This window comes from Phocoena sinus, chromosome 3, assembly GCF_008692025.1.
Source record: "Phocoena sinus isolate mPhoSin1 chromosome 3, mPhoSin1.pri, whole genome shotgun sequence".
Taxonomy (NCBI): Eukaryota; Metazoa; Chordata; class Mammalia; order Artiodactyla; family Phocoenidae; genus Phocoena; species Phocoena sinus.
This window is the reverse complement of record NC_045765.1, coordinates 15,753,558-15,774,405: the sequence shown is the minus strand read 5'-3', so window position 1 is coordinate 15,774,405 and position 20,848 is coordinate 15,753,558. Positions and strand designations below refer to the sequence as shown.

The following is a 20,848-nucleotide window of genomic DNA, read 5'->3' as shown; positions in this document are numbered from 1 at the left end:
TCAATATTTCTACCCATAATCTCTTCAAGGCAATCTAGATTTATCTAACATGCACCTCAGAACTCTTCCAGTTGCGACCCATCACCCAGTTCCAAGGCTACTTCCATAATTTTAGGTATTTGTTACAGTAGCAACCCACTCCTGGTACCAAAATCTGAATGGCTTAACAACATAACAGTGGCTTTAAACATCAGAAAATTTTTTCCTCCCAGTCCTAGGAGTTAGAAGTCTGAGATCAAGGTGTGGGCAAGGCTGATTTCCCTCGAGACCTCTCTCCTTGGCTTGTAGACGACCATCTTTTCTCCATGTCCTCACATGGTCATCCCTCTGTGTGTGTATCTGTGTCCTAATATCCTCTCCTTACAAGAACACCAGTCATGTTGGGTTAGGTTCCACCTCAGTGACTTCCTTTTTCCTCAGTCACCTCTTTAAAGACCACATCCCCCAATACATCTACATTCTGTGGTCCTGGGGGTTAGGGCTCCAACATATGATTTCTGAGGGACACGATTCAACCCACAACGGGTTGTAACCAGGGTGGGCTCTGGTCAGCTATAACTTGTGAAGCTCACACTCTTTCTGGAGTTGGGATGGAGGAGAAGACTACAGGTTGGAGGGCTTGGGGCGTGGTTAGAAGGCCACAGCTAGAATCCATTAGGGTCTAGGAGACCTGAGCTAGGAGAGTGCAAGTCCAGTGGGGTAAGGAAAGGAATGTGCGAGGTGGATGAGGTGGGGCCTGGTGTGGGCAGGGAAGGCATGCAGTGAGCCCAGATGTGGGCAGTGCTGGATTGACACTCTACCTGGGGTGGGGAGCAAAACTGAGGGATGTCAGTGGGGCACTTGATGTCATGACTGGAAGGTGCCTTCTGGGGGTTCTCCCAGGAGAGATAGATGTACATTGCATTGTTGCATGTATGAGTTGGAGAAGCCTGGTTCGTACTCTGGGTGCAGACAAGGTCAGTGCTTAGACAGTATGAATGGGTATAGGTAGGACAGATGTGCTCTGAGAAGACAAGAGGTCTGGATGGAACCAGTCCCCTGCCACCCTGCACCTCACTGGGAAAGATGCAAGATGATCACACTGTCATATATGCGTTGGTCTGTCTCTTCACATGTCCTCCACATTGCTGCTTCTGTTCTCATCCTGAATGTTCTGGTCATATGCCCAGTCCTTTTGAGGGGTTGATGGTTTCTGTCCATCTAACCCTCTGCAGCCCTACCTGCTCGGTTCATCCAAAATCTGAAGACCAAGGAGGCCACAGAAGGGGCCACTGCCGTACTGCACTGTGAGCTGAGCAAGGAAGCCCCGGTGGAGTGGAGGAAGGGGCCCAAGGCCCTCACAGCTGGGGACAGAGTGAGGCTGAGGCAGGACGGAGCCATGTGTGAAATGGAGATCTGTGGCCTGGTTGTGGCAGATGCTGGGGAGTACTCATGCGTGTGTGGGCAGGAGAAAACCTCAGCCATGCTCACCGTCAGGGGTAAAGACCCGTGTGGCCAAGCAGAGCTGTCTTTTGATGTCCAATTATTGACTTCCTGGTTTCCCCCTGCACTCATCCCATCCACCCTCCTTGTCTCAGTGTCACCCTCTTCCTATAACTCCATGGAATTCCTTCCTCCTTCCTGGGCTGTTGTGTGAACCATGAGAAACCAGCTCTGAGCTACTTCCTACCCCTTGTGTCACTGCAGGTTCTGTCCTGTTGTTCTGTTGGAGTCTGTTTTTTCCTCTGTTCTGTCATGTCTCCAAAGCTCTCCTGAGACTCTGATGTTCTGTGTTCATCTGACCCTGCCCAGCCCTACCTGCTGAGTTCATAGGAAGACTGAGAAGCAAGGAGGCCACAGAAGGGACCACAGCCACACTGCACTGTGAGCTGAGCAAGGAAGCCCCTGTGGAGTGGAAGAAGGGACCTGAGACCCTCAGAGCTGGAGATAGAGTGAGCCTGAGGCAGGACGGAGCTGTGTGTGAGCTGGAGATCCGTGGCCTGACCGTGGAGGATGCTGGGGAGTACTCGTGTGTGTGCGGGCAGGAGAGGACATCAGCCATGCTCACCGTCAGGGGTAAAGACCACATGTGACCACGTGGACTGGCATTTGGTGGCTGCCTATCACCTCTCTGCTCTCAGTTTCCTTTTCTACCCTGCTATCTCACTATGCTTTTCCTTCCATAATTCTTTTATTGTCCCTGTCATGGTCTCTGTCTGTTGTGTGGCACATGTACAGGTTGGACCTGTAAGAGTCATAGTCCACAGTGTGTACTGGGCATACCCATCAGGTGGTCGGTGTCCAGTTGGGTTTTTTGTCCTCTCTGTACTGTGCACATCCTGATTCTTCTGTGTGTTCAGAGAGCGTGATAGTGTTTGTTTCTGACCATCTCCAGGCCTTCCTGCCAAGTTCACAAAGGGTCTGAGGAAGGAAGAGGTCACGGAAGGGGCCATGGTCATGCTGCACTGTGAACTGAGTAAGGCAGCCCCCGTGGAGTGGAGGAAGGGGCCCGAGACCCTCAGAGCTGGGGACAGAGTGAGCCTGAGGCAGGACGGGGCCGTGTGTGAGCTGGAGATCCGTGGCCTGACCGTGGAGGATGCTGGGGAGTACTCGTGTGTGTGCGGGCAGGAGAAGACATCAGCCACACTCACCGTCAGGGGTAAAGACCACATGTGACCACGTGGACTGGCATTTGGTGGCTGCCCATCACCTCTCTGCTCTCAGTTTCCTTTTCTACCCTGCTCTCTCACTATCCTGTTCCTGTCCTTCCATAATTCTTTTGTTGTCCCCATCATGTTCCCTGTCTGTTATGTGGCACATGTACAGGTTGGACCTTTAAATGTCACAGTCCAGTGTGTACCGGGCACACCCAGCAGGTGGTCCATGTCCAGTTAGGTTTTGTATCTTCTGTGAACTATCCACGTCCTGTTTCTTCTGTGTGTTCAGAGAGCGTGATAGTGTTTGTGTGTCTCTGACCATCTCCAGGCCTGCCTGCCAAGTTCACAAAGGGTCTGAGGAAGGAAGAGGCCATGGAAGGGGCCACGGCCATGATGCGCTGTGAGCTGAGCAAGGCAGCCCCTGTGGAGTGGAGGAAGGGGCCCGAGACCCTCAGAGCTGGAGACAGAGTGAGCCTGAGGCAGGACGGGGCCGTGTGTGAGCTGGAGATCCATGGCCTGGTTGTGGCAGATGCCGGGGAGTACTCATGCGTGTGTGGTCAGGAAAAAACCTCAGCCACGCTCACTATCAGGGGTAAAGACCCATGTGGCCCAACAGAGCTGTGTTTTGTTGTCCAATTATTGACTTCATGGCATCCCCCTGTACTCATCCCACCTACCCTCCTCACCTCAGTGCCACTCTCTTCCCATAACTCCACGGAACTCCTTCCCCCTCCCGAGCTGTTGTGTGAACCACAAGAAAACAGCATCTAAACTACTTTCCACCCCTTGTGTCACTGCAGGTTCTGTCCTATTATCCTGTAGGAGTATGTGTCTTTTCCTCTGTCCTGTCATGTGCTGCCTTTGAAGTTCTCCCATGACTCTGATGTCTGTGTCTGTCTGATCATCCTCAGCTCTACCTACTGAGTTCATAAGAAGATTGAGTAGCAAGGAGGCCACGGAAGGGGCCACGGCCACGCTGCACTGTGAGCTGAGCAAGGCAGCCCCTGTGGAGTGGAAGAAGGGACCTGAGACCCTCAGAGCTGGAGACAGAGTGAGCCTGAGGCAGGATGGAGCCGTGTGTGAGCTGGAGATCCGTGGCCTGACTGTGGAGGATGCTGGGGAGTACTTGTGTGTGTGTGGGCAGGAGAAGACATCAGCCATGCTCACCGTCAGGGGTAAAGACCACATGTGACCACGTGGACTGGCATTTGGTGGCTGCCCATCACCTCTCTGCTCTCAGTTTCCTTTTCTACTGTTGTGTCTCACTATCCTTTTCCTTCCATAATTCTTTTATTGTCCTTGTCATGGTCCCTGTCTGTTGTGTGGCACATGTACAGGTTGGACCTTTAAGAGTCATAGTTCACCGTGTGTACTGGGTACACCCATCAGGTGGTCAATGTCCAGTTGGGTTTTGTGTCCTGTACGTACTGTGCATGTCCTGATTTATCTGCATGTTCAAAGAGGGTGATAGTGTTTGTGTGTTTCTGACCATCTCCAGGCCTGCCTGCCAAGTTCACAAAGGGTATGAAGAAGGAAGAGGCCATGGAAGGGGCCACAGCCATGCTGCGCTGTGAGCTGAACAAAGCAGCCCCTGTGGAGTGGAGGAAGGGTCCTGAGACACTCAGAGCCAGGGACAGAGTGAGCCTGAGGCAGGACGGGGCCGTGTGTGAGCTGGAGATCCGTGACCTAGTTGTGGCAGATGCCGGGGAGTACTCGTGTGTGTGTGGTCAGGAGAAAACCTCATCCACGCTCACTGTCAGGGGTAAAGACCCATGTGGCCAAGCAGAGCTGTATTTTGTTGTCCAATTATTGATTTCATGGCATCACCCTGCACTTATCCTCCCTACCTTCCTTGTTTCAGTGCTACCCTCTTCCCATAACTCCACAGAATTCCTTCCTCCTTCTGGGCTGTTGTGTGAACCACAAGCAACCAGCATCTGAGCTACTTTCCACCCCTCATGTCACTGCACGATCTGTCCTGTTTCCTGTTAGTGTCTGTGTCTTTTACTCCATCCAGGCATGTGCTGTTCCCCAGTAATCTCCGGAGAATCTGTTGTTCCCCACACCGTCCAACCCTCTCTAGCCCTGCCCAGCAGATTCGTACAAACATGCTGCCTGAGGAGTCTGCAGAAGGTGTCACAGCCACACATTGAACGGACTGGGCCGAGGGAAGCCCCAGTCCACAGCGTGTGCTTGGCACACCCAGCACATTGCCCATGTCCAGTTGTGTTTTGTGTCTTCTCTGTGATGTCCACGTCCTGTCTAATCTGTGCCTTTAGAGAGTGTTATAGTGTTCGTGTCTTTCTGACTTTCCCAGCCCTTCCCACCAAGTTCACAAACGGTCTGAGGAAGGAGGAGGCTGCAGAAGGGGCCACGGCCACACTGCGCTGTGAGCTGAGCAAGGCAGCCCCTGTGGAGTGGAGGAAGGGGCCTGAGACCCTCAGAGCTGGAGACAGAGTGAGCCTGAGGCAGGATGGAGCTGTGTGTGAGCTGGAGATCCGTGGCCTGACCGTGGAGGATGCTGGGGAGTACTCGTGTGTGTGCGGGCAGGAGAAGACATCAGCCACGCTCACCGTCAGGGGTATAGACCACATGTGACCACGTGGACTGGCATTTGGTGGCTGCCCATCACCTCCCTGCTCTCAGTTTCCTTTTCTACCCTGCTCTCTCACTATCCTGTTCCTTTTCCTTCCATAATTCTTTTTTTTTTTCAAAGTCCCCCTTGGTTTTTTTTTTTTAACACCTTTATTGGACTATAATTGCTTTACAATGCGTGTTAGTTTCTGCTTTATAACAAAGTGAATTAGTTATACATATACATATGTTCCAATATCTCTTCCCTCTTGTGTCTTCCTCCTTCCCACCCTCCCTATCCCACCCCTCTAGGTGGTCACAAAGCACCAAGCTGATCTCCCTGTGCTATGCGGCTGCTTCCCACTAGCTATCTATTTTTCCATAATTCTTTTATTGTGCCTGTCATGTTCCCTGTCTGTTGTGTGACACAAGTACAGGTTGGACCTTTAAATGTCACAGTCCACAGTGTGTACTGGGCACACCCATCAGGGGATCTATGTCCAGTTGGGTTTTGTGTCCTGTATGTACTGTGCATGTCCTGATTCTTCTGTGTGTTCAAAGAGGGTGATAGTGTTTGTGTGTTTCTGACCATCTCCAGGCCTGCCTGCCAAGTTCACAAAGGGTCTGAGGAAGGAAGAGGCCATGGAAGGGGCCACGGCCATGATGCGCTGTGAGCTGAACAAGGCAGCCCCTGTGGAGTGGATGAAGGGGCCCGAGACCCTCAGAGCCAGGGGCAGAGTGAGCCTGAGGCAGGACGGGGCCGTGTGTGAGCTGGAGATCCGTGACCTAGTTGTGGCAGATGCCGGGGAGTACTCGTGTGTGTGTGGTCAGGAGAAAACCTCATCCACACTCACTGTCAGGGGTAAAGACCCATGTGGCCAAGTAGAGCTGTGTTTTGTTGTCCAATTGACTTCATGGCATCACCCTGCACTTATCCTCCCTACCTTCCTTGTTTCAGTGCCACCCTCTTCCCATAACTCCACAGAACTCCTTCCTCCTTCTGGGCTATTGTGTGAACCACGAGCAACCAACATCTGAGCTACTTTCCACCCCTCATGTCACTGCACGTTCTGTCCTGTTTCCTGTTAGTGTCTGTGTCTTTTACTCCATCCAGGCATGTGCTGTTCCCCAGTATTCTCCGGAGAATCTGATGTTCTCCGCACCGTCCTACCCTCTCCAGCCCTGCCCAGCAGATTCGTACAAACATGTGGCCTGAGGAGTCTGCAGAAGGTGTCACAGCCACACATTGAACGGATTGGGCCGAGGGAAGCCCCAGTCCACAGCGTGTGCTTGGCACACCCAGCACATTGCCCATGTCCAGTTGTGCTTTGTGTCTTCTCTGTGATGTCCACGTCCTGTCTAATCTGTGCCTTTAGAGAGTGTTATAGTGTTTGTGTCTTTCTGACTTTCCCAGCCCTTCCCATCAAGTTCACAAACGGTCTGAGGAAGGAGGAGGCCACAGAAGGGGCCACGGCCACACTGCACTGTGAGCTGAGCAAGGCAGCCCCTGTGGAGTGGAGGAAGGGGCCTGAGACCCTCAGAGCTGGAGACAGAGTGAGCCTGAGGCAGGATGGAGCCGTGTGTGAGCTGGAGATCCGTGGCCTGACCGTGGAGGATGCTGGGGAGTACTCGTGTGTGTGCGGGCAGGAGAAGACATCAGCCACGCTCACCGTCAGGGGTAAAGACCACATGTGACCACGTGGACTGGCATTTGGTGGCTGCCCATCACCACCTCTCTGCTCTCAGTTTCCTTTTCTACTGTTGTGTCTCACTATCCTTTTCCTTCCATAATTCTTTTATTGTCCCTGTCATGGTCCCTCTCTGTTGTGTGGCACATGTACAGGTTGGACCTTTAAAAGTCATAGTCCACAGTGTGTGCTGGGCACACCCATCAGGTGGTTGGTGTCCAGTTGGGTTTTTTGTCCTCTATGTACTGTGCACGTCCTGATTCTTCTGTGTGTTCAGAGAGCGTGATAGTGTTTGTTTCTGACCATCTCCAGGCCTGCCTGCCAAGTTCACAAAGGGTCTGAGGAAGGAAGAGGCCATGGAAGGGGCCATGGTCATACTGCACTGTGAACTGAGCAAGGCAGCCCCCGTGGAGTGGAGGAAGGGGCCCGAGACCCTCAGAGCCGGGGACAGAGTGAGCCTGAGGCAGGACGGGGCCGTATGTGAGCTGGAGATTCGTGGCCTGGTTATAGCGGATGCCGGGGAGTACTCTTGTGTGTGCGGGCAGGAGAGGACCTCTGCCACGCTGACCATTAGGGGTAAAGATGGCCCTGTGGACTTACTTGGGAGCCTGTACTTGTGCCCTTGTCTCTTGTGCCCACACTGGCCCCCCATGAGTGCTTGCCTCCTCTGTGCCATGTGCAGTTTCTTTATGTCACCCTTGTGCTCCCCCATTAGAGCTCTGTTCAGTGTCCTTTGTGTCTGCGTACTGATCTCCAGCCAAATGACCTCACATGGCTTACACTTGCCGTAGGGAAAGAACTCCCACCTTATTCCCCTCCCTCCACCCGTCATAATGCAGTCAACTTTTCCTTATACCCCAAAGCCTCTAGTCAGGATCTGACAGTCAAGGCCCTGCCCTAGGGGTCCAAGGAGATCCACCTGCCCCCACCTTGATGACCTGGAGGGATACAGGCCTGTCTGTGGGCTTCCTGGGTGGAGATCAGCATGAGAATAGTCTGGGTCAGATCCAGAGCTCCTCTCATAGCCCCCAGTTCAGTCCCTCCTTCCCCTTAGAGTGGACCCAGGCCCATGACTCCACTTCTACCCACAGCCTTCAGGAGCCCGTGGCATTGGGTGCTTTGGGCAGGTCGGGCAGCTGGGGTGAAGCCACAGGCCACAACTGGCCTAGGCCCTGGGTGGGTCCGACTGGGTTTTGGGGTGCCAGTCTCCTGGCTGGGTGTCTGGGCAGCAGCCTTGGGGCTGACCTTCTCTCTCCCCTCCACCCCTGACCCCCACTCCACAGCCCCACAGGTGGTGTTCAGGAAGCCACTGCAGAGCCTGCAGGCTGAGGAGGGCACCTCAGCCAGCCTGCGGTGTGAGCTGTCTGAGCCTAGCGCCGCTGTGGTCTGGAGTAAGGGTGGTCTGGAGCTGCAGGCTGACGAGCGCTGGGAGCCACAGCAGCGGGGCCACGTGGCGGAGCTGGTGTTTCGGGACTTGCACCGGGAGGACACTGGAGAATACACCTGCACCTGCGGCTCCCAGGCCACCAGCGCCACCCTCACCGTCACAGGTGGGCCCCGAGGCTGGCCCCACGTACTGTGGGAGATTGTCAGGGCCGCACCTCCACCCTGGAGGTGACATGGGCTCGCGCGTGCAACGCGGGGCAGACCTGGCCTGAAGCTCTTCCCCCCCGCTACCCCTCTGCCTTAGCTGCACGCCTTTGGGCCCCACTGCCCTCATAGCTGCTCCTGCACCTGCCCTCATATTCTCCCTCACCCCTGTAGTTGCACCCGTGAGGTTCCTTCGGGAGCTGCAGGCCCAGGAGGTCGACGAGGGTGCAACGGCACACCTGCGCTGTGAACTGAGCCGGGCAGGTGCCAGCGTGGAGTGGCGCAAGGGCTACCTGCAGCTCTTCCCCTGTGCCAAGTACCAGATGGTGCTGGAGGGCACAGCCGCTGAGCTGCTGGTGCACGGTGCTGAGCAAGAGGATGCCGGCCCCTACACCTGCGACACAGGCCACGCACAGAGCACTGCCAGCCTCTCTGTCCGCGGTGAGCCTCCCAGGGCCCCTGCCCTCCCCAGGCCCCTCAGCCCCCATGGAGCTGGCAGGCACCTTGAGGAGCAGCCCTAAGAGCCCCTCCCTGACCCCCCAGCCCCTAGGCCCACGTTTAAGACGGAGCTGCAGAGTGCAGAGCAGGAGGCGGGTGGTGTGGCCCGGCTGTGCTGCCAGCTGAATGACTCAGAGCCTGGGGCCCCCGTGCTGTGGCTCAAGGAGGGTGTGGAACTGCAAGGAAGTCCCAAGTATGAGATGCGACGCAAGGGGGCCACGTGTGAGCTGTTGATCCACGGACTCGAGGCCAAGGACACGGGCGAGTACACCTGCATGGTGGGCAGCCAGAAAACCTTGGCCTCCCTCACAGTCAAAGGTGAGCCCTCCCTGCCACACCCACTCCCCATATAGCTGCCCTGGGGGCACACCTGGCCCATCCCGGTACCCCCTCTTGCCGGGTGCTGTTCTGGGGCGGCTGTAAGACCCCTGGGTTTGCAAGCTTTCTCTGCACCACTCTGGAGCTGCTGCCCCTAGAAAAGAGCGTCGACGGTGAGGAAACCGTAGCCCTAAACACTGCCCTGCCTCCCGCCCCTGCCAGCAGGTGGGGCAGCCTGGCCTGGGCCACCCTCTGTGAGCTCCTGCCTCCCTGGTGTCCCAGCCAGGGCAGGGATGGCCACAGGTGGGGGAAGGAACAAAAGCAGCCCACCACCCCACAATCCCTTGCCCACTTCCTCCAGACAGAGGTGCCCCCAGCCCAAGCTCTGTCCCCAGTAGCTCAGTGTCATGGTAGGGAGCTGTGTTGTGAGCCAGCTGGGTGATGAATCTCACGTGGGGCAGATAGAGGCTGTGTGGCAGGAGAAGAGCATGAGAGTGCCTGGGAGGGCTTCCTGGAGGTGAGTTGGGGCGGGGGGCATGGGAGCTTGGCCCAGGTGCTCTGACCTGGCTGGTAAAGGCCCCCTTTGCCCACACTCCAGAGCCTGAGGTGACCATTGTGCGGGGCCTGGTTGACACCGAGGTGCAGGCCGACGGGGAAGCAGAGTTCAGCTGTGAAGTGTCGCGGGCTGAGTCCGTGGATGTGGAGTGGCGCCTCCAGGGCCTGCCACTGCAGAGCAGTGAGGTGACAGAAGTGGCCATGCGGGGTGGCCGCACCCATACACTGCGGCTGAAGAGCGTGACTCCCGAGGATGCGGGCACTGTCTCCTTCCGCGTGGGCCTCCACACATCCTCTGCCGAACTCACGGTCACAGGTAGCAGGAGCTGGGCCTCACTGCTCACTGTGCTTGGGGCCAGAACACCCAGGTCCTCCTTGGGCCAGGCCCTGTCAAGGGACAGTGATAGATGACAAGCTTTCCTGCCTTTGAGGGTGGGGAACTGGTGGTGAATGAGTGATTCTGGGGTGACCCAAGATGTTGGGGTAGAGTGGTGCCCAGTGTGCTTGTCTTTGGGGATTGGGGCAGGGGTGCTGGGGGCAGACCCTGGGGACTGGGAGGTGCTCCTGATGGTGGGGGAGGGGCATCCCAGACACGGAGGCTGATGCCATGCCTCTACCTCACCCCCAACCCATGCAGCCCCTGAGGTGACCATCCTGGAGCCCCTGCAGGATGTGCAGCTCAGCGAGGGCCAGGACGCCCACTTCCAGTGCCGACTGTCAAGGACCTTGGGCCAGGAGGCCCACTGGGCCCTGGGAGGGGTGCCCCTGCAGGCCAACGAGATGAACGACATCACTGTGGAGCATGGCACACTCCACTTGCTCACCCTGCACAAGGTGGTGTTCCCCAGACCTGCCTGTACCCTGCAATGCATCCAGGGGCCTTCCCACCCGCCAGGGGTGGGAGAGGGAAGGTTTCAACTCCAGTGGAAATGGGCTGGGGACTTGCAAAGTAGAGGTGGTTGAAATGGCACTGCTGGGCTGATGCCCCCATCTCTGCTTCCACAGGTGACCCCTGAAGATGCCGGAACCATCAGTTTCCAAGTGGGCTCGTGTCGCTCAGAGGCCCAGCTGAAGGTCACAGGTGGGCAGCCCCCTCCTACACCCAGCCTTCCTGCTTGTAGGTGTCCATGTTTCCCTACTCAAGGAACTGTTGGCAGGTGGTAAGGCCAGAAACCTGAGCCTTCCAGCAGTGCTCTTGCTGTGGGGTGACAGTTTTCCACTCTTGACCACTAAAGCCACTGGAGGTGGGCTAGTGAAGATCAGCCTGAGAAATTCTGGTGTATGTTGGGTCCTTGTGTGGGATCAGTGCTGTGTGTAGGAGGGGAGATGGGGAGTCTGGCTGCTGGGGACCTGGGCCCTGAGATGGAGGCAGGGCCTTCTGGACTTGTACCCTCCATATAGCTACTCCTTGTGATGCAGGTTTGTGTGCTCTTGTCCACATTTACACACCCTGCATACCTGACAGGCTCCCAGATGTTGATACAATAGCACACCTGTGACACGTGAGTGGTTTGGGGCATAGTGTACCTGAGCCCAGACATGCAAATAGGATTTAAGGACCTTCAACTTGTTATACCTTGTCCCCAGAGTTAGTCATCTCTGGATACCTGGCCATGAGAGACCCTCCCTTGCTGTCCTACTCCTGGTTCTCATACTGGTCCTGTCCATCTACCATCCACTGGCCATCAACCCATCCACCATTTACCCATCCATCTATGCATGCATGCATCCAGCTACCCCTCTATTCCATCCATCCTTCCATCCATCCGTCCATCCATTTATTCAGCATCCATCCATTCATCCACCATCCATCGTCCATCCATCCATCCACCCACCATTATCTACCATCAATACTTTTATCCATCCACCATCTATCCATCATTAATTCATCCATCTATCCATCCATCGAGCCACCATCTCCCCATGCATCTAGCATCTACCCATCTGTCCACCATCTATCCACCATCAATCATCCATCCATCCACCATCCATCCATCTAACCATCATTCTACTACCATCCATCCCTATGTCCATCCATTCATCCATCTGTCCACCATCTACCCATTCATCCACCTATCCATCCGTTTATCCATCTACCATTCAGCCATCCAGCCAGCCATCATTTATCCATTATCTGTCCATCCATCCACCATCCATTCACCCATCCATCCACTCACCCATCCATCCACTCATCCATCCACTGTCTGTCCATCATATATTTACTATCTACCTCGAGAGGGGCCATTTGCAGCTCTCCCCTCAGTGAGTCCCCAATCTGCTGGGGGAGTTGTACATGGAGACAGTGTGTCCTGAGTCTCAGGTGTCCCCACCCCGAGTCTTCACGTGGCCTGTGGGGCTGGGAAAGTCTCCAGAGTGCAGTGCCCTCAAGTTGAATGATGGGAAGGGGCAGTATCCTGTGTGTCCTGAGCAGAGTCAGGCCAGGAGGGGCCTCATGTATTCATCAGAGTGGGTGTCTGTGAGAGGCAGCATGGAGCTGGGTTGGGTCTTGCAGATCCCACTGAGGGAAGTGCCTTGGCCCCTCTCACCCCGGTGTCCCCAGTTGGGGCAAACTGGCTCATGTACAGACAGCAGCTATGGCTTCAGGCAGAGAGCCATGAGAATGAGCTTGTGCAGATGGGTGGTTGGTGGGAAACAGGGAAGCTTGGGAACTGTGCTGAAGATGGGAATGGGGAGCTGGTGGAGCAGGTTGGGGATACAGTTAGATATGCACTCTTGGGAGAACATGGAGGGGCTGGTGTGGGCCTGGGACTAGAGAGTTGATTGTGCATGCCTAGGAGGGACGTGGAGGGCTTCTGAGGGAGAGCCTGGCTGGGGCGGGTGTGCAGGCACAGAGCAGGCATCTGGGAAACCCCCTGGGCTCATGCCCTGCTGTGTGACAGATCAGGGGGAAATTGCCATTTTGCATTAGGGCCCCAGAATCTTAGGGCCAAAGGGACCTTAGGGGACATCTGGACAAATGGCCCTCTGGGGATGGGAGAAGCATCTGCTTCCACACTCCCAGGAAGGAAGGGTCACTTCCTGAGCAGACCCCCTCCGTCTCAGAGAGGTGGACCCCATGACTTCTCTTCTCTATCCCACACTGAACCCCATGAAGATGGCAGCCATGGGACTTGGGGCTTGTCAATTCTGCCTTCTGAAAAGGGTGAGATGCAGGTCATTGGTCTCCTTTGATGAAACCGAACATGTTCTGAAGGGGGCTGTGAGGTGCAGGGGGGCTGAGCTGGCTTTCCACAGGCTATGGGTGGTCTTCATGTATCATTTTGTGAGCAGGGGGTGCCAGCTGGCCTGGGTAGACTTCGAGACCCCGGCCCCAGGCTGCCTCCAGCATGGTGGACCTCAGGGTGGCCCCACAGACCCAGGGCACCCCCAGCTCCCCTCCTTTCGCCCTCTTGCACAGAGGCAGCACCGTGCCTGGTACGTGGCTTACAGAACGTGGACGTCTTTGCGGGGGAGGTGGCCACGTTCTCCTGTGAGGTGTCCCGTGCCGGTGGGCCGGAGGCCCACTGGTGGCTGGATGGGACCCTGCTGCAGGACGGCCCCCAGAGTGCCATCTCCGTGCGTGATGGGACCTTCCATTCTCTCACGCTCTCAGGCCTGGGGGTCGCTGACTCAGGCACCATCACCTTCCGTGCAGGGCCCTTGGTCTCCAGGGCCAAGTTGTTGGTCAAAGGTACCAGACGATGGAACCCTGCCCTATGCTGAAGCTTCTGCCCCTGCTGCCCCTGCACGCTTCCTGCGGGCTCCCAGGGTGGGAGTTCAGGGACTGGCCTCCAGCACGCAGACTGGGCGTCTCTCTGTGTGTACCGTGAGTGCGCACTGTGGGCAGGCTGCAGTCCCACCTGCGGGATGAGAAAGAAGGCCGGACTCAGCAGTGAAACTGGAGGCCGACCCCATTCCCACCTGCTTATAGGGCCCTGGGCACGGCTGCCCACCTGGCCACCACTCTGCGGTTGCCCCTCCCTCAGTCACATACCCAGAGAGCAGCCTGGAGGTGAAGGCAGCTTTCCGAGCCCTGGGCATGGCCTGCACTGTCCTTGCTTGTAGCTGCTTCCTGTGCTGTTGGCTTGGTCAGGGTCTTGCGCCCTTACTGGGAAAGAGCTAGTCCTCGGGGAGGGTAGTGGGCTTCCAGGGAACCCCCTCAGCCGCCCTCCCAGTGGGGGCACTGGGAACCTCTGGCACAGCAGCCCAGTGTGGCTTCGACTGGCATATTTGTCAACTGGCCTCCTCCGTGCTCTTGCAGAATAAATGTGGACATTTGCCCAGGTCAGAGGGGCAAACCGTTTGTTAATAGGATTTCAGCAGATGGAGATGGGGTGGGAGCCCTGAGGGGGCGGGCGACAAGGCCCCTGGAGAAGGGATAAGTTGGGCTGGGGGTGCCAAGTGCCCATCGGAGCTGTGGAGCCCGAACGGGCCCAAGGGATTTCAGGAGTGGTTGTTGTGTCCTACTGGGGCAACATACGCCCTGGGCTAGAGGAAGTGAGGGCTCGGGGGAAACAGTGGTTAGGAGAGGCCCAGTGGATGGAGACTGAGCCAACAGTCTGCTGTGGGCGGGGGTGTATGGGGGCAAGGTTTGCCCCACGTGGAGGGCCCTGGGTCACCGGGGTGAGTCCCCCTTCTACCACAGCCCTGCTTTTGCTTGCCTCCGAGTCGCTGATGCTGACTGCAGAGGGTGGGTGGGCCGCAGTCACACTGCTCCAGCTGACGCGTGCCTGGCCTGTCGGCCGACAGATCCCACAGTGGAAGTGGTCAGTGCCATGCAGGACCTGGCAGTGGAGGAGGGTGGCCCGGCTGAACTCCTCTGCCAGTACTCACGGCCCGTGCAGGCCACGTGGACGAAGGACGAGCAGGAGGTGTGCGCTGATGGGCGCCGTGTCATCATAGAGCAGGACTGGACCGTGGCCAGGCTGTCCTTCAGGCCGGCCTTGCCCTGCGACAGCGGCATCTATACTTGTGAGGCCGCGGGCACCCGCGTGGTGGCCCTGCTGCAAGTGCAAGGTGAGGCCGTCTGGCGGGCAGCCCCAGGCCCAGCACAGCCATGGTGCTGCTCACGTGGAGCCATAATGGTGAAATGGCAGGCAGGGACAGCGTGCTGGAAAGATGGGACCCCAGTAAGCAGATCCTAGGCTCTGAGCCTACCCACCCAGACCCCTTCTCCTCCCCAGGCAGCCTGACAGGACAGCACAGCTAGAAAACACAAGGGCAGAGGCTGCTTGAAGAATCTGTATCCAGCTCAGCCTGTCGGGGACGGGTGGAGGTAGAGGCAGGCAGGGAGGCAGCCTCCAGGCAAGCAGGTGGGTGGGCAGGCCTGGGGCCTGTATGGCCATAGACGGGGGCTGTGTACTAGAGCAGAGGAGGGCCACTGGCTGAGCTCCACGAATACTGAGCTCAGACCCCAGCTCTGCCCCTTCCCGGGCTGGTCACTCAGAGGATGCCCTGAGCCCCACTTCCCTATCGGCAACACAGCCAGGATACCCTATGGGGGGCCAAGGAGGGGAGACAATGGGCTGCAGCTCTGCAGGGGTGGAGGTGCCATTTGGCTGAAGCCACTCTCTATTTGGGAAAACCTGAAACGTTCCCAGTGCTGAGTGAGCTGGCAGCTGTCAGGCAGTTGTCAGGGGGCCATCCAAGCTGGGAAGAGCAGGTGGGACCTGGTCCGGGCCACTGGCCGCCTGAGGTCGCTCACACCCCATTCACACACTAGTTCAATAGCTTAAGTTTTTAAACACTTTTTTTTTGCCCCCTGGGGGCACAGCAGTGAACAGACAAAACTCTTTCCCTTCAGGGGGTGACATTCCTGTGGGAGCTGAAGGACAATGTGAGAAGAGCTGTGGGGAGGGGCTGCAGTGTGGACCTGGGCCTGAAGGAGGCAGGGGGGTGGGGGCTTGTGGACATCTGGGGCAGAGCCTTCAGGCCTCAGGCAGGGAGTAGAGAAGAAAATGCAGAGAAGCAGGAGATGTGGCAGGAGGGAGGCCTCAGGGGCTCACCACTGCTGCTTTAATATCTGGGCTTTTGTAGAAATAAAGCAGCCTTGATCCTTGGATAGCAGCTAAGGAGGGTGAACTCCAGCGCTGATTGCAGGCCCAGCCTTCTCCCTGTCCCCGACCCATCTCATCGCGGCCAAGAGCAGCTGCAGCCCTGATGGGGCTGGTCGCAGCCGTCCAAGCACAGAGGAGATGTGGGATGCACTCCTAGGTCCCCGTTGGTTCTGTCAGTTCTGACCTAGGGAGGAAAGGAGCCAGGGTTATGGGGGGGAGTCTGGTCTGTGATGTGAGCAGACCAGGGCCAGGAGGGTGGCAAGGAGAGGGATGTGGATGGGCCCCGTGGGTCCTCTGCTCTGAGATGCCCTCCCCTCTTAACTCCTCGGGGACCCCTGCCTGAGGGGTGTGTGGACTCTGTGGACGAGCTAGGAGGGAGCATCAGGGCTTTGTGCTGGTTCCATTCGGGGTGCATATCCCAGACAGCAGCTGGGGCTGTGGACCTGGAGCTTCGGCCAGGCTGCCACCCCCTCGGTGACCGCAGTGGCTCCTTGCTGTCGTGTGGGTCAAGGCCAGACCTCCCCAGCATCCTGTACAGCCTTGGGTGATGTGGTGCTCCTTTCCTGCCTGCCCTTACCCCTGCCTATTGCCCCCCACCTTGTTTTACATCCTTCACCCCACTGACCTGGCTCCCTGCTGCCCCCCTGCCACAAATCCCTTTTCAGTCCCATCATGGTGTCCCCTCTTATTTCTTCCCTTGCCTGGACACCTCCCCTACCCATCCTCAGAGATCCACCTCATTCAGGAAGCCCCCGTGGACTTTGAAGCCCACTGGATCACCTTGGGTCCAGGTGGCCTGTCATGGGAATTGACTCTTGGAGGTGGCAAGCCCTTGGGGACCAGGCATTGAGCTGGATCTGGGGCTTGGCATGCCCAGGCCTGACATCATGGCTTCCATGAAAAATGCATAGCTGCTTATTACTGACCCCTGGGCTGTATGTACAAGAGAATTAGGTCAGGCTGAAAATTAGGGCAGAGGTCTGTCTGGTCTGAGTGAGTGAGGGGAGAGCCCAACAGGTCTGCCAGCCTGGCTTGGGGAGGAAAGGAATGGAACACTTCTCCAGAGCCCCATGCTGCAGCAAAGCTGAGAGGCATAAACCTCCGTCTGGGTTTGAGCCCGGCTGTGGCCGCCAGTGAATTTTGTCTGTGAACATTCGTGAGGCTTCTTATGTGTGAGGTGGGGAGGACCCTCCTTCCCAGCCGCAGGTCTGGTGATGGCATGGGGATGGGCAGGGCCTCGGGAAGTCCCTGTGTGGCTACTTCCGGTGGACACCCAGACGCCCCCCCCCCCCACCTGGCTGCATTCTCTTAGGCCCTTTGTCCTGAGGGAGGCTCTTCCACGTGACTCTTGGGGGTGCTGGGCTGGAGAAGCCCTGAGAATGCCCTGAGCCACCTTCTTTCGGCAGCCAAGAACACTGTGGTGAGAGGCCTGGAAAACGTGGAGGCGCCTGAGGGCGGTGAGGCGCTGTTCGAGTGCCTCTTGTCCCAGCCGGAGGTGGCCGCCCACACCTGGCTGCTGGATGATGAGCCGGTGCGCACCTCTGAGAACGCCGAGGTGGTCTACTTCGAGAACGGCCTGCGGCACCTGCTCCTGCTCAAAAACCTGCGGCCTCGAGACAGCTGCCGGGTGACCTTCCTGGCGGGGGACGTGGTGACATCTGCGTTCCTCACAGTCCGGGGTTAGAGTTGTGGGGTCGGGAGGGTGGGCTGGGTCCAAGGGGGGAGGGTGGTTCTCTGCGATCCCTCCCACTGATACCCCACTGCAAGAGTGTGGGAGGGTGGGGATGTAGGGGGGCGGTCAGTCACTTAGACCCCTCCCACGGGATCACCCACTGCAGGGATGCTGGGGGTGGAGCTGGGACCACAGGCTGTGTGTGAGTCTCTCAGACCCGTCCTACCAAATACCACACGCTGCAGGGGGCGGGGGTGGGTGGACCAGGGCCACTGTGTGGGAACTTGGGGCTCTTCAACCTCTCCCACCAGATACCGGATACCTTACTGCTTGGGTGCAGGGGGAGGGGCTGAGGCCAGGGATGCTGGAGGCATGAGCCTCTCGGAACCCTCCCACGAGCACGAGATATCACACTGTGGGGTGCGAGGGGGGTGGGGTCCTAGGAGGGGGCATAGGTTACTGAGACCCCTCTCACTGGATATTTGGCCGTGGGTAGTAGGCCAGGGCTGGGGCAGCAGGGGGGTGTGGGTCTCGGAGACTCCTCCCACTGGGTACCCAGCTGCTTGGTCCGGGGTGGAGTACGGGGTTGGGGGGGGAAGCTGAGGCTTCTGGGAAGGGCATCGATTTCTGAGACTTGCCCACAGGAGCATGGGGTGGTAGCCTTGGGGACGTTGATCTCTGAGGCCACTCCCACCTGAGGCTGGTGCCCTCCTCTTCTCGGGGGTGACGGGAGGGGGTGGCATGGGTGTCTCCGAGCCCCGCCCCGCCCCAGGCCGCCCCTTGGCCCCTGAGCTCACACTGCCACCCTGCCCCGCAGGCTGGCGCTTGGAGGTCTTGGAGGCACCCCGGGACGCAGCCGTGCTGGCCGGGGCGCGGGCCAGCTTCAGCTGCACGCTCAGCGAGACAGTGCCGGTGGGTGAGGCGACCTGGTACATAAACGGAGCCTCGGTGCAGCCTGACGACGCGGACTGGACAGTCACCGCCGAAGGCAGCCACCACACCCTGCTGCTGCGCCGGGCCCGGCTGCACCACGCCGGCGAGGTCACCTTCGCCGCCCGTGATGCCGTGGCCTCTGCGAGGCTCACTGTGCTGGGTGGGTGGCCTGGGTCTGCCTGCTGCAGCTCGGGTCCAGGGCTCTCGGGGAGACAGGTCGGGGTGCAGGAGGTTTCAGCTTCAGAGGCTGCTGGGGGCTCTCTGTGGCCCCCCACGCTCGGTGGCCTCTGGGCACACAGTCTTCCTGTGACTCAAACGCATCATCCTCCCCCCTTCAGAAAGGCCGGGCTGTAGGGCACAGCTGCTCACAGGACTCTGAGGGGTGGACCGTACTGTGCCCCACCAGCAGACCCCAGGGTGGGCGGGGCTGCGGGTGCTGACTGCCAGCTGCTGCACTGACCTTGTGCCTCCTGCCCGCCCCCCAGGCCTCCCCGACCCCCCAGAGGACGCCGAGGTGGTGGGGCGCAGTGGTAGTGCCGTGACACTGTCTTGGGCGGCTCCCACGAGTGACGGCGGAGGCGGTCTCTGTGGCTATCGGGTAGAGGTGAAGGCAGCGGCCACAGGAGAGTGGCAGCTGTGCCACGAGCTGGTGCCCGGGCCCGAGTGCCTGGTGGATGGCCTGGTCCCCGGGGAGACCTACCGCTTCCGTGTGGCCGCAGTGGGCGTAGCAGGCGCTGGGGAGCCTGTGTACCTGCCCCAGACAGTGAGGCTTGGTGAGTTGCTGCCTTGGTCCTGGTTTATGAGGGTGGGGGTCCAGCCTGGAGACCTCAAGGCCTCTCTAAGCTGGGGGTCCCTGCCCGCGTCCTTACTGACGCGTCCCTCCTGTTCCTGACTGCTTCTCCCAGCAGAGCCCCGGGAGCCCACGCCTGCACCCCCTGCCCCTGAGAGCCGGCAGGTGGCAGCTGGGGAGGACTTGTGTCTGGAGTGTGAGGTGGCCGAGGCTGGTGAGGTCATCTGGCTGAAGGGAACAGAGCGCATCCAGCCCAGTGGGCGCTTCCAGCTTCTCTGCCGGGGTCGGCGGCAGACGCTGTTGATTCGGGACTTCTCAGCGGAGGACCAGGGCGAGTATCGCTGTGCCCCTGCACGGGACCCTGTCTCTGTGGCGGCTGCTGCCTTCCAGGGTATGTCTCCCAGGGCCCAGCGTGCCCAGTGTAGGGAGGAGCCCTGGGATGTGGAGTGGGCCAGCCCTTTTGCTCACTGGTTCTCTCGGGGAACTGCAGGAGGTCCTCTTGAGGACACTGCCTCACACCAAGAAAGACTGAGGCCCGGGGTGGGGAGATGAACAGATCCCTGTGGCTCAGCCTCCTGTCAGAACCCACATCATTGGCATCTGAGGTCACATCGCTCTCTGAGTGGGATCCTGGCCAATGCAGCCCTTGGTGCCCACTGCTGGTTCTTTAAAGCGTTGGATCCCTACACTCTGAGCCCCCTGCACTCTGAGCCCCCTGCACTCTGAACCCCCTACAGTCTGAGCCCCCTGCACCCTGAACCCCCTACACTCTGAACCCCCTGCACCTGCACTGACCCTGGCCTGGTGTTCCCTGTGGTCATCCCCTCCTGTGCAGGAGGAAGACTGAGGTCTGGGTTGCTCAGGGGATGCTGAGGCCTAGAGAGGGCCATTCAGAACCTCGAAAACCTTGTATACAGGGTGCATCAGAACTCTTGGGGGCCCAGGCAGGCAGCAGAGGCCTATAAGGGGAACCGTGGTCAGTAGCTAAGGCCGGCCTGGGGTTATGGCTCTGTCCCTGCCTGACTGACGCGTTTCCTGCCCTCCTCAGTGGTGCTGACCCCAGAATCTGGGGATGAGGTCCCCACACAGCCCAGCCTGCCCCCTGAGGCAGCCCAGGAAGGCGACCTGCATCTCCTGTGGGAGGCCCTGGCCCGGAAGCGCCACATGAGCCGAGAGCCTACGCTGGACTCCATCAGCGAGCTGCCCGAGGAGGACGGACGCCCGCAGTGCCTGCGGCAGGAGGTAGAGCAGGAGGCTCCCGACCTCTCTGAGGACTCTTCCACGGCTGACGAGCTGGCACGCACTGGCGAGGCTGACCTCTCACACACCAGCTCTGACGACGAGTCCCGTGCGGGCACTCCTTCCCTGGTTACCTACCTCAAGAAGGCTGGGAGGGCCAGTGCCTCACCACTGACCAGCAAGGTGAGTCTCCAGCTTGGCCTACAAGGAGAGGCCTGGGTCTCTTAGATCTTTGCCACTCTGTCATTCATCCACACATCATCTCTCCACTCTTGTCCGTCGGTCCATCCACCATCCGT

The 20,848-nt window shown here is 58.4% G+C and overlaps 1 protein-coding gene across 2 annotated transcripts in view; it reads left to right on the top strand.

The window, feature by feature from the left end:
- The window catches only part of OBSCN (obscurin, cytoskeletal calmodulin and titin-interacting RhoGEF), a 161,248-nt gene that overhangs the window by 83,478 nt on the left and 56,922 nt on the right, over positions 1 to 20,848 (top strand). For both annotated transcript variants that reach the window (XM_032626878.1, XM_032626879.1), the window contains exons 37-53: positions 1,792 to 2,055; positions 2,965 to 3,228; positions 4,135 to 4,398; positions 4,954 to 5,217; positions 6,625 to 6,888; positions 7,211 to 7,474; positions 8,182 to 8,448; positions 8,663 to 8,929; positions 9,032 to 9,304; positions 9,903 to 10,175; positions 10,497 to 10,693; positions 10,865 to 10,940; positions 17,322 to 17,594; positions 18,405 to 18,680; positions 19,006 to 19,293; positions 19,426 to 19,701; positions 20,359 to 20,732. In XM_032626878.1, coding sequence (XP_032482769.1) covers positions 1,792 to 2,055; positions 2,965 to 3,228; positions 4,135 to 4,398; positions 4,954 to 5,217; positions 6,625 to 6,888; positions 7,211 to 7,474; positions 8,182 to 8,448; positions 8,663 to 8,929; positions 9,032 to 9,304; positions 9,903 to 10,175; positions 10,497 to 10,693; positions 10,865 to 10,940; positions 17,322 to 17,594; positions 18,405 to 18,680; positions 19,006 to 19,293; positions 19,426 to 19,701; positions 20,359 to 20,732 — 4,424 coding nt within the window. The remainder of the gene's footprint in view (positions 1 to 1,791; positions 2,056 to 2,964; positions 3,229 to 4,134; positions 4,399 to 4,953; positions 5,218 to 6,624; positions 6,889 to 7,210; positions 7,475 to 8,181; positions 8,449 to 8,662; positions 8,930 to 9,031; positions 9,305 to 9,902; positions 10,176 to 10,496; positions 10,694 to 10,864; positions 10,941 to 17,321; positions 17,595 to 18,404; positions 18,681 to 19,005; positions 19,294 to 19,425; positions 19,702 to 20,358; positions 20,733 to 20,848) is intronic.